At 38.3% G+C, this 13,700-nt stretch overlaps 1 protein-coding gene across 1 annotated transcript; it reads left to right on the top strand.

Annotated features, from left to right (window-relative positions):
• Positions 1-8,241: 8,241 nt before the first annotated feature.
• On the top strand, positions 8,242-10,203 carry LOC113773541 (protein EARLY FLOWERING 5). The gene has a single exon (XM_027318179.1). It carries the CDS (start codon positions 8,242-8,244, stop codon positions 10,201-10,203), a length of 1,962 nt encoding a protein of 653 aa, XP_027173980.1.
• Positions 10,204-13,700: the final 3,497 nt, after the last annotated feature.

Genomic DNA, 13,700 nt, shown 5'->3' on the forward strand with positions numbered 1-13,700 from the left:
TGTTTAGGGTTTTTCGGTTTTGGGCTAATGAAAGAATTCGTAGACCGCTTTTAAAATTATTAAGCCCACATTGTGAGATAAGTACCGACGAATGTTTGCAGCAGGACTTTGTTTAGAACGCATTTTTTCAAATATTATTTTATTTGCATCATAATTATGATTATCAATTTATTTTTATATTCTTAATAATCTTTTTATTTCACATATATTATATCACAAAAAATGACCTCAATAGAAAATTGAAAAGTAATGGCAACAATTGATTGAGTTCAGTAGTTCTCCGTATAAAATTATTGACTCTAGAGATATAATAATATGGAGAAGATAAAATTGTTTTAAGCACTGACAGAATTAGAAGCACCCTTCTTTCAAAGAGAGGAGGATGGGTTATTAACATTTCATTCGATCGTTAGTCATTCGATCTGAATGCTACACGAAGAATGTAAGCCAAATGATAAAACGGAAAGACCTAGGATGTAGAAGATTGTAACATGAGTCATTCGACATATTTGGATTCATATATCCACCCATGGGGTACTACACTATTTATTCCTAATAATATCTCAAATAATTTCTTTTCCAAAAGCTCTATTCGCTTAGGCCAGCTTCTAAGTTCAATTCTAGTTAAAATAACTTGAATTATTCAAGCATTAAATGCTAATTCAAATGTAAAATTTAAAATTTATTTCTTGAATGTGAGTTTAAACCGTCTATACTTATTTGATTATGATTTGATTAATTGATCCATTAATCACAAATACGATGCAACCTGTAAGCTTGGTTTGAAATCTTACTTAAGAAGAAGAAGGGAAAAAAAAAAAGCTTGGTCTCTGTTTGAATTCTCTATTTTTTTAAAAACAATTTTTTCATTTACAATGCTACAATAATACACAACAAAAACAACACATTCATACAATATATCAAAAATAATTTCAAATATATAAAAAAATTTAAAAAATAAAATTTACACCATTTTTTTCATCCATCTATTACCACTATCGACCACCGTCACAGCCACAATCCTCTCCTTCCCATTTCTCCTTCTCTTTCCATCTCTATCATCACTCTCTTTTTCTCCTCCATTTCTTTCCTCCTCCCTTCTCTTTTCTCTCCCCTTTCTCGTCACACCCACCCCTCTCCTCCCTTCCCTCCCCAGTTTGGCTACAATCAGAGGCATCAATTTGGCAAATCGAGGTCTAATCAAGGAGGGGGGAGGGGAAGGTGGGATGTGATGGCAAAAGGGAAGGGGAGGATGAAGGTAGAGGAAGAGGAAGAAAGAGAGAGAGAGGAGGGAGCGAGAGAGGTGGTGGCTATGGTGGGTGGCAGTGTTAATTTTTTAAAAATATCAAAAAAAAAATTTAACCTTTAAAAATATTCTAAAATACATTCAAAAAACACCTTAAAAATATCATTAAAAATATCTATAATAAAAGCTTTTTATATGCATTATTACAGTAAAATATTTCAAAAATATCCCAAAAAAACTGATAATCTAGCGATTTTTTGTAGCCGTTGCTAAAATCACACACTCTCGAAGGACACTTGCGAGAACGGCAAGTCAGCAGTCGAAACTTAGCAAGCTGAAAAAGGCCACGATGATCAATAAGATGCCTTTTGCATTATTAATAAAACTGGAAAAGTGACAATTAGTGCTGATTGATGGCTACTAGTGGTAAACCAATCATAAATTTTTTGTTGATCTGACAATTTAATGTTAAGCACAGCATTTACCAGGTGTCACTACCCCTTGGTTTTCGGGAGGAAAAAAGGAAAAAACAAACAAAATGTCACTACCAAGTTGGTTTCCTGATTTTCCGTTGGCGGCAATTGACTACTCGATAAATACAAAGATCTACCACTTTCAATTTGCTCCACGGCACAATGAACAGTGACTTGTGATAATTTTTGTTACCAAATTCATTTGGCATTACAGGTTTGTCAATGCAAGATGTATATGGATCACCTACTCTTTCAGAGAATAATTGGATGGCTTTCTCGGTGCAAATGGATCAGACTTCCGAGACAGGAGCCTAGCTTGCTGGATTGATCATTGAATTCTTGAATTTTGCAGTTGAGCTCAATGTTTGGCTATCATTCTGCTTCTCTGCGCAATTATAATTAATGAGCTTCATCAACCTCTTTTCAGATTTCATGCAAGAACAACAAGAGAGGAATTCACACATGCATTTGATACGTAACTTGTTTGAATTGCTATTTTCTAAAATTTTCATTAAAAAATGTACGGTAACAAATTGATGTTTATGAAGTAAAAATACGCTTTAAAAAATGTGCTCATAAAAAGTGTTAAAATTTTGTGGAGGAACTGGTGCAGCATGGTGCTTAATAGCCTATTTTAGGTAGATTATCGTTCTTCTTCGTAATTATACCATATTTCCTCATGATCTGTTCTTACAACTATACTTTTACCTCACATCAGAAATTAGAGGTCATGCAGGAAGATTATACTAACAAGAACGTCGCCAGACAAATCACTACTGATAGGTTTGGAAACTGAAAGGATGCCTACTTAATTATTCGAGCTGGATGTCGGCCCTTTTATAATTAAGTTATTCCTATACTATCATTTTCTTTAAACTTACCTTGCTGACACATTCAAAGAACTTGCTTGCTCGGGGACCAGTTGGCTCAAAAATTCAATGTTACAAGAGGAACCAAGACCTGAGTTGTTAGCGTGTTACTGGCTTAATGCTTTGATTGTTTCTGGTGTAAAGCAAAGCAACGCATGAGAGGCAAATCAGGGCAATGATCAGAAAGGGAAACAAAAATTACTTGTACCATTAGAAGACGGATCTCAAGTCTTCTCTATTATAATCCAATCATTGCTTGCAAGAGATCTAGTAGCTACGTAGCAGTACAAGAAGATTTCCACGAACTGCAAAGACTTGCGCCACCTATACTGCGAAGTCTTCTGCATTCCTGCGAGAGAATTATTGACAGACTATTTTGCAACTGTCCAAATTCGCTTCTTAAGCGGACAAGAATAGCTAATTGGACAACAACATAAAATCCCACCTAATTCACGGTATGAGTTCACTTACAGGCGTAGAAAAAAAAGGCATTTTCAATCAACAATAATTAAGTACAAATAGGGAACTGAGAAGGACAAGGTGGTGTTTCATACCCTGATCATCCGGCCCATAACTTGGCTGGTATCTAAAAAACAGGTCATTGTATCGACTAAGAAATACGTACTATAAATAATGGATATTATTCTCTTACTTCTCCTTTAAGTTAGTTAAAAAGGATCAACGTCAAAGTTCTACAGCCTGATTTTCCATAAAACTGCAGTCTTGAGCATTATTGTGCTGGTATTGTGGCTTGGCGCAGAAGTCTGAGAAACTGAAGCTGAAAAAAGGGGGTCTGACCTTATTTTTATATAGAAAGAATCAATGATTGAATGAGCTGTTAAAGATTATTAATGTACTACTGTCTTGGCACTTGCCCGAAACTCAAAACTTTGCTACGGAAGGATATTATACTCGAAAAGAATGGCCGTAATACGTACAGGTGATCTGCAACAAAATAATTTCTTCGATTGGGATATTTCTAAAGATCGGCTAGCTAGATGCTTTTGAATTCGGATTGCCCAAGAACAATTCAGCAAAAGCCCATTAAGAAAACATGGAAGCATTGTTCAGACGCCAACATACACAAATACATTTGCTATATATATATAGAGTTGGTTGGCAACGGAAACGATAATAGTTGTTTAATTTAAGGTAATCAGTTCTTGAGACACAACAGAGAGGAGCTCCCGGGGTTAGATCACCCGGTCTGCGGCTGGAAAATCACTCGCAAGGTCGTGGGATCGAACCTCACATAACGCCTGGGTGCGGTTGGGGTGGCGCTGTACTCCAGGCACAGGGGATTAGTCGGGCCGCCTTCGGGTCTTGACCCGGACACCCCTGTGTTGAAAAAAAAAAAAAAAAAAAAAAGAGACACAACAGAGAGGCAGAGAGGAGAGTTTCTTTCCGCGGTTTCATTTCATAACCAAGTAGTAGCTGATTTCTGGAGGTAATTAAGCACGTCATCGGACCAGGAGTTTCTTGACGGCTATGGATCCACCATCGAGTTGCTATTTCAAGGCATTTGACGTTTTGCGTTAAAATACAGCCACAAAAAACAAATACGTATTGTCGGTCATCAAAATGGGAAGTAGGTATGCTGTTCCTATACACTATTCAATAAGAAAATTATTTTTTGATAAAGGAATCCCACTCCTATATTTTTTAAAATTATAGATATTTATTGTTAGCATACACAATAGTTTTGATACGAAAATGCATGAAGCTTGGAGCCCTTCAAGGGCTACTTCTAAATTTTTTTTTTTATTAAATTGATTGTTGTTGAAAATCAGATTTCTCCTATGTATCCTCGTCTGATCTTAGAAAAGCTGTTTAAATCAATGCACAAGTATTTGACTTAAAACTACAATAAAACTGATTTTGATTAATTAATGACAAGTGGCCCTCGTACCCTGCATGGATAGACCTTTTTTTTTTTTTTTAGGTATTTAAGTAGTTTTCTGAAAGTATTGATGGTCACGGTACTTTCTCGTCCGGAAAAAAAAGAAAAAGAAAATACAATCAGGATCTATTTTCAAACTTTTAGGGAAAAAAAATTCTAAAATCAAAATATAAAAAGCAATAAAGAATAACACAAAATAGAATTTTAAAAATAAAAAAATCACACCTTAGAAATCATATGAGAAAAAAGCCTGAAAAACCGAACACATCATCATCATTTCCGAATTACTATAAGAAAGAAAAATGAGTAATTTTCTGTTTTGTTTTAATCTAAAAAAATTCGTGATTGGATTGGAATGGAGATTGAAATGTGACGTTAGAGCCTAGAGCTAGAGGAGGAAGAACCGGCCATCATGGATCGGGTGGCTGCCTCATGCTAGCTGTTGGCAAGCCTTCGAGGCCGGGGACAATGGTTGTCAATGTCCAACCTGTCTCCATTCCCATCGATCGTATTTATTCCTAAAACAAAACTAAAAGACCCTACAACCGGTATTAGTTGTGATAAATACAACAATCAACAATTAATCTCTCTTATACTTAATCTGTGCTTAGGTGGCGGGTGGAAAATTAATCACATTGTTAATTGAAGTTTATCTTGCATATGACTTTTCGTTTCTTAATTTGTAGTTCATAATAATAATTAAATAATATCGTTCCCTTGTTTAAAAGTAGTATGTTGAATTGTAATCATCCAGCACCGAGAAGGACAGGTTATGAGGGGGAGGGTGGGTCATAAGCATAACTCACAAGTCATGGGACATTTCCTTTTTTAAAAATGTGTTTGAATTAAATTACACGCATGTTATAGGGGCTGGACACGAATGAATGAAGATGGTCGATGGATTTGAAGTCATGCCTTGTAATTAAGCTCAAATAATTTATGCTAGTATTAATTATTTTTCCTCTGGGGATTAACTTAATTCTAATTACAACTGTCACACACACTGCCTGCATCTGCACTACGCCAGCATTACCAAATTGATCTCTCTTTTCTTTGCATATCAAACACGTAAAGAATATATATATATATAGATTTCTTAAATTTTGAATCCAGAGTGAGATTTGTAATTTTTTTTTTTAAATCGAAACGAGGAAAAAGTCCAAAGAAAGAAGGGTCTTACTAATGGTGCACTAACCAAAAAAGTATAATTTTTTTTTTCATTCCATTTAAATGTAACTTTAAATCAAGTGCAGCGTAACTTTTGATTAAGTGCATGGTTGTTTCTTGCTGCATCATCATCCTCCAAGAGAACTAAAAGCTCTGATGAGTAATGAATGGTGGTTTTTGACACTGCAATTCAAAAGTTCTTCCACCGATTGGATTTTGAATGCATTTTCCGTCATTTTTCATGGAAAAATTACTGTAGCGATTTGATATATGTGAGGGAAAAAGGTGATAGGGAAATGTGATCACGGAAAACGACAATATTTTTCGACGGAAACAAGTAATCTAAGCATGGCCTGGAAAGTTTCTGCTTTTGGATTGCAATTTTCAAAAAAAAAAAATTTTTGCTACGTTTTTCTTTCCGTGGGATCACTTTTTTCATTTCACATATATCAAATCATTACAGTAATTTTTCTATCAAAAAATTCAGACAAATGCAATCAAAAAATTTGCGGCAGGTGAAGGAATGATCGAGGAAAATTTTGCCATAATTCGGCACAGCAAGAGCCTTGAAGCTCCGACAAACAAAGGAAATGCAACATGTTAGCAGTAGTAAAAGATGTATACATGGATGGGCTGGGCGGGCGGTAGCAGTCTTAGGTACTTTTTCTTTGCTTTTGACTGAGTTGATTACTATTTTAAAGGTGTTTCTTGGTGTTTTGATGTAAAGGGATTGGAGGTTTTAATGATTACAGCCACGCTCCAAATTTCCAATAATACTAGCCGTGACCTGTGTCCGCTAGCTTAGCCGCTTGCTCCCTCCGCCTAAAGTTAAACGTGTCTTTAACTTGATCCACCCCCCGTCCCATCAAAAGAACCCGGCACAATTATTCTTATTCTTATCAACCAAAGGGCGACTAATACTACTAGTATCTGTTTATGGGAAACTTCTACTATACGATTACTCCATTTGTCTAGAAATGAAAAGAAAATAAGTAAAAGTGCAACGACTTAACTTAATTAGAGCAAAATCAAGTATGGCCCTCATTAAGATCGGATTGGAGGTTCACAATTCATTATTGATTCAGTGGTAAAATTAGTAACATGTTAAATGCAAAATGTCCTTTTTTTTTTTTTGAAGATACTGTACAGCAAGGTTTGTTTGGATAGGAGTTTATTTGGATGATTTATTTGACTGTAGCATTTTTTGTGATGTGATGTGATACATGTGAGATAAAAAGATGATTGAGATGAAAAGCGATTGAAATTTATGAAGCAAATTATTTTACGTGAAATCATCTCAGTCCAAACAAATCCCTGCATCAATATTCTTGATGCGCAGTTGTTGAGAAAACAGTAGCAACAGCTTATTGCGATTTAAAATGCGGGACTGGGTGCCCAGTATGTAGCTCCTATAACGAAGCATCAATGGACGAGACACACCAGAGCAAGATTGACTTCCAATTAAGCAAACCCCCCTCCCTCCCTTTGCTAGCTACCATTTGCTACCTTCCTACCGAAAATCGTCATAAAAATATTCAACATTTGAAACTTGGGTAGGATTAAATATATGCAGCACCAAAATTAGTTTACCCCATAGCCAGATTTCGTGCGATTTTGCAATGCAATAGTAGTAGTATGTAATGTGATGCAGTATAGACTTCTGTTGCATGACGCTTTTCAAACGGGATATTTGTTGTAAATTTTTAATCTCCATCCGGGCTTCAATCATACATGCTTACCCCAAAACCTAATAGAAGCATGTCAGCAAAAGAACATATAGTAGTATTAAAATGTTTGGAACTTTTTAAGTCAAGACCCACAACAGTCTTTTCTTATTTGGCTAAGCCAACAATCAGACCGACGTAGGACAACCCCTTTTTTTGAAAATACATTACTGAATAGCAAAGACATTGCCCTTCTAAACTAATAATGGGAAACCTTAGGTCCCGTTTGGATTGTATTTTCCGTCATTTTTCATGGAAAAATTACTGTAGCGATTTGATGTATGTGAGAAAAAAAGGTAATAGAGAAATGTGTTCACGGAAAATGATAATTTTTCTACGAAAAACAGCAATCCAAGCAAGGCCTTAGAAAATGGCCATTGTTGGTGATCTTCACTAAATTAAAAATCTAGTACCCCTAAGCTAATGATTAATGCTAAAACATTTAAGTACCTTAATTATGTATACCGTACAGGAGTGTATCCCAATTCCTGTTGCATTGGCATGGGATTTAATTATGGATCATTTACTATGATTCCAATCAACTCTCTTTTAGATGAGTTAAGGTAAAACGTAAGGTGTAGAAGTATAGTAAGGTATAAAAATACAGAAGAGCACTTCTTTGATCTAGAGAGACGAGAAGGGATCTTCTCCCTCTAATCCTCTTGGCTCGGTTGGACCGGAGGAGCAGGAGTTGTTGATTAACAAAAATAATAAAGAGAGAGAGAAGAAAAATCCGTATCTACTGTGTCATGAACTCTCTATATAGGCCAAGCCCCTTTTCTTTCGTCCCAGAAAAGAAAACAAAAGCTTTGCTTTAAAAGAACCTCTCTTCCGCCTAAAAGCCAAACCAGATCATAATTCCATGGAACAAGATGGAGACTCACCACCTTTCTGGTCCCAACCTTCAACCAACGCCATCTTCCAACACCAACGCCTTCGCCGCCGACCACCCTCTCCGATCTTTAACCCGGTTTCCCTTATCCTCCTCCTACCGATCATTGCATTGCTCGTTATATTTTTCTTACTTCCTCCATTTCTCACCCATACAACTCAAATCCTTCGTCCCACCTATTCAGTTAAAAAAAGTTGGGATTCACTCAATATCCTTCTGGTAATCTTTGCAATTCTTTGTGGGGTTTTTGCGAAGAGAAACGACGACGTTTCGGCGGCGGAAAGTTCCCATGATGATGAACGGGTTGCTGCTGCTAGTGATACAACTGCTCAGCAAGCTGAGAGCAGCACCAATCAATGGTTTAACACTCCTCTGGTTGGATTGGGAGGGACCGGGGTTAACCGGTTGAGAAGGAGCAGTAGTTCTTATCCGGATTTAAGGCAAGGACCGGTGTGGGAAACCGGAGAAACGCGCCACCGGTTTACGGATGACTTTGAGGTGAATTTATACAGGCATTCGCGGCAAACTGCTACCGAAGAACTTCACCACCGTCCACGGCGGAGCGGGGCGGAGAGGGAGGAGACTGATGTTAAAGTGATCCCGGTGGATACTTTTGAAGTTCATTCAGCTAGGCCTCCCTCACCTGAACCGCCGCCGAAGCCAGTAACACCACCACCTCCTCCTCCGCCGCAACCGCCTCCACCGGCGAGATTGAAGCGGAGGCGATCACTTCACAGCGTTCCACCACGTAAAGAAAAGTTGGGAAAGCCACGTGTGGGGCCTAAGGTTACTGAGGCTGAGTTGGAAGAAAGCCCATTACGACCTCCCCCAGCTGCTCCTCCGCCTCAGTCATTTGCTCCTCCTCCTCCGCCGCCGCCGCCACCACCTCTGGAGTTTGAGCAAATTCCAGAGCAGAAGCTCCAGCGGAGAAAGAGCGGAACGGCCAAGGAAATAACAACAGCCCTCGCTTCTTTATACAATCAGACTAAAAGAAAGAAAATTTTGAAAAAAAGAAACAATTCTGAGAGTTCCAGTGAGAGCTCTCCGCCTTCTGTACATTCATCCGTTCCACCACCAACGCCCCCGCCGCCACCTCCTCCTCCTCCACCACTTCCTTCTTCTCGGGTCTTTCAAAATCTTTTCAAGAAAAGTAGCAAAAATAAACGTATATATTCCCTTTCCGGCACTGCACCACCACCTCCGCCTCCGCCACCGCCTCCTCCAAATTCAATATTCAATAACTTGTTTAAAGGCGGGAGCAAGAGTAAGCGATTTAACTCGACATCATCAGCTCCTCCTCCACCACCCCCACCTCCGCCACCTCCGTCGTCTATCCTGAATACACTTTTCAAGCACGGAAGCAAAAGCAGGCGGTTCAAATCAGAGAGCACATCTCCACCACCACCACCCCCGCCGCCGCCACCTCCACCAATGCAGCAAATGTCATCAAACCGCAAGCCGAAATACACTCAACCTCAAACTCCAACAACAGTACCTGAACCTTTCCGGCGACGACCGTCGTCCACCAGGAAGCCTCCGTTGCCGGCGAAAACAAGTATTTACTACGAGGATTACATAAATAGCGGCGCACAATCGCCACCAATACCAACGCCGCCTCCGCCACCACCGCCGTTTCCAATGCCGGACTTCAAATTCGTGGCTCGCGGAGATTTTGTTAGGATAAGGAGCGCTCACAGTTCAAGGTGTAGCTCTCCGGAACTGGAAGACGTTGACGTAATGTCAGTCAAATCATCGGAAGCAATGGACGGTGCAGATTCAATTGGGCAGTCAGTGTTTTGTCCAAGCCCGGATGTTAACCTGAAAGCTGACAATTTTATTGCTAGGCTCAAAGATGAGTGGAGGCTGGAGAAAATGAATTCAATGAAAGGGAAGCATAAGACGGACCATGGACCAAGCCCAGAATTTGTTTGAGCCCAGCGATCAACAGGCATAAGCTATGCTGATTTTTCTTTTTCTTTTTCTTTTTTTTTCCCTTTTTCAATTTTCCACTTATACAATTTTTGCCAATCACAAAGGAGACCAAATTACTTAGTTCCACTAGTTTATGGTTGAGAGTATGTAGATTGTGTGTCATTCATGGGTTGCAAAAAAAATTGTTGCTCTGGTTGTGTTTTTTGTTCTAAATTGGAGCAACTTCTTGCAGAGGATGCGAGTTATATCTTAAGCTGTTTGGTTTGATTGAATTATTGAGACAAAAGGACTATGAATTTGGTACACAATATATAGTGCTACATTTGACATGGCTCTGATTGTGTCCCCCCCAACCCCACAAATTCATTTCAGAGCTTTGTCATGGTTGGGATTAGTTTAGGGCTGAGTTTTGCTGCATGCATGGAATATTGGATGTGTATATGCTTTTTTGCTGTACTTAGTGAATAGAAGCAATTTGGTGTTTGGTCTTTCCTTTGGAAGGAAAGGGCCTTTGTTACAAGACTAGAGATTTGATTAATTTGTGAACATTTGCAGGGTAAAATGGTTTAGGGGATAGGGGGTTATGGCTACCAGCACTTTTAAAAGTTGAACAGGTGATAGAGGGGTTTAAGTGATAGGGAACGGCGGGATGGTCATATGACACAGAAATACTCTAAAAGCTAAGGCCCCGTTTGGATTGCATGTCATTTTTCATGGAAAAATTATTGTAGCGATTTGATGTATGTGAAAAAAAAATAATAAGAAAATATGATCACGGAAAACGATGTAATTTTTCGACGGAAAACAGCAATCCAAACAAGGCCTAAGCTTCTGGCCGCTGAGCCAATCCTAGTAGTTGAAGATCCAACTAGTATTAAATGTTACTAATAAATGCACTAATCTTTTTGCTCGGGGCTGTGACACTGCATCTAGTGACCAAATTAAAACAGAAAAAGAAAAAGCATCATAAGTACATAGACTTTTCCTATGATTGGGATGGACGGAGAGCTGATGGAAGACGGAGTGTAGATGGGACGAGGACTCTTCGGTTTTTGTTTTCTTTCTTTAATTCATGATTCTGGGAGTGACAACATTAAGTTGAGTAGGCGATGCTTGGCAGGGTAAGAAATGAGACAGAGAGTGGAACAGAACAGAATATGCTTAATTATCTACTTTTCGGCTTCAGCCTCTGTGCATTTTTTAATAGCTGTTTAGTTCCTTAAGCTTACGATTAAGAGCCTAAAAAAATCTTCCTTTTCCTTTTGTCCTTTTTGGTTTTTGTCATTAAATAAAACAGAAGAGAAAGAAATGCAGGCAGGTTGACCCTGGCAGATACGCCGCCTACACAATGAAAGGAACACAAACTAAATCGCAAGATTGTAAGATTGTGCATTAAACTATCTTAGAATCAGCATTCAACCATATAATAAAAGCGGAAAAGCTAAGACTTTTGCAAAGAGAGGCATACCTCTTCACGAAAGAACATACAAATGAACCAAACAGGCTATAATAAGTTATCAAAAGCAAAACACTTGATGAGTTTGGACTTGAAAGCATAAGCAATCGATCACCTTCTGCTTTTGAGTATGCATCATCCCAATCGATCCCGCTGCAACTATAGAGCTTATTGGCCATTGCTTTGCGGAAACACCATATGTTCGTAGGTGCCTTTAAACCATAACTAAATGCCCTTGGCTTGTTATCAATCAAGAGCTTGGATTCATCATGATATTTGAATACATTTGATTAATGTCTTCGTCATCTCTCATTTATATACTTGTCAAGACTATCTTATAGAAGGTTTTATAGCCCCTTTAATGAATCATTCCCCTAATTTTTGTCCACTCGCTAATTGCCCCATTATTCAACGACGGTAGCGATTGATCTACATTTTAAACGATTGAAATTATTGCAATTCAAGGGTCAAAATTTCTTGTTCCATCCTCCAACAGTGAGGTGCAACCTAAGAATACAATACCGAGAAAAAGGGACCCTAGCATCTCCCGTTATATAAGAGGGAGACTAGAACATAACATTTAATCACTGAATTCATGTTTTCACCATCTCTTTCGATCTACGCCCTGTTTGGTAAACTAGTTTTTTGCCAAAATTTTCGCCTACAAGTTTCTTAATAACTTTAACTACAATAATTTCAAAAAAATTCATCAAAATTTTTAAAATACATAGCTCAAAATATACAAAAACACACAAAAAAATTTCCCTTCTTTCCTTTCTTCTTCCTGCACCCCCCATCTTAACCCACCACCATCTCCACCGCTAGCCAACATCGTCTGGCACCTCTTCCGGTGCTAACCACCTCTTTTTTTTTTTTTTTCCTTTTCTTTCTTTCTCTTCTCTCTCTCCTCCTTCTTCCTCCTTCCCTCTCCTCCTCCCCTTTGCTCCCCTCTCCCCGCCACCTCCTCCCCCCTCTCCCTCCCCCGCCACCCTCCTTCTCCCCTGGTGCAATCCGGTAAAAAAAGTTTTACGTCTTGAATTTTTTTTTTTTTATAAATTCTACAATAAGTTAAAATGAAATTTTAGACAAACACTCAAAAAATTTATTTGTCAAACGGGACTTACAACACTGATCACATCCTCATTGCTTTTCACTTGCACGTTGCACTGATTGAAGCATATTAATTAGATGGCCATGAGTAGTACTCATGATGTATGCTTCTTTCAACTTTCAAGTGTCAATTGTGCCTCAGCTTTGCAATTTGTGTGGCCTCATTCTTGATGAATTGGGTCAGAAAGTGGGGTTGGAAACTTGGAAAGTCATCAATTCACAGTCACTGGCTGAAGGAACAGAGCATACATTAGAATACTAGGATTACAACACTTCGAGAGGCCTGGATTTGTTAATCTGTGCGTGTACACTGAGCAGGAAGGACCACAAATGAACAGAATCCACAACAGTTTTGAAGCAAATGTTGAACATTGCGTGTCTACGTGGATAATCCCTTGCATTGCATGGGAACCCCCTTCTAACATTAATTCTCTAGCTGCATAGATGAGATCATTCGCAAACCACGAACTGACATAGCATATTGCCGTGAAGATTGGTTATTTCTACCTCGAAGATACACATCTCTTTAATCTTTGGGTACCTTTTTTAGGCCTGCTTTTAGTTCGTAACCTTCTTGCAACTTACCTGTAGAACATTATGAGATGTCTCCGATAATTAACTTGTTCTTTTGAAGGATTTATCACGATTCACAATCTAGCTTAGTCAAGTTAAGCTTGAATTGAATAAGTGGAACAAAATACCATTGATAATTTTTTGATGTGATATATTTGAGAATAAAGGATGATTGAAAAATGAGTTGACGATGTGAACAAGTAAATGTTTGTAAATAATTCACTGTCTAAATAGACAGTGCCTAGAGTTTTTTTTTTTTTTTTATTTTATATAAAATCACTGCAGCACTGCATCTCGTCCGTCCATAACCTTTCTCTGCTTTCCTCAAAAAATAACCCAAAAAAATAAAAACCAAAAC

The sequence above is a fragment of the Coffea eugenioides genome, chromosome 6 (assembly GCF_003713205.1).
Source record: "Coffea eugenioides isolate CCC68of chromosome 6, Ceug_1.0, whole genome shotgun sequence".
Lineage (NCBI taxonomy): Eukaryota > Viridiplantae > Streptophyta > Magnoliopsida > Gentianales > Rubiaceae > Coffea > Coffea eugenioides.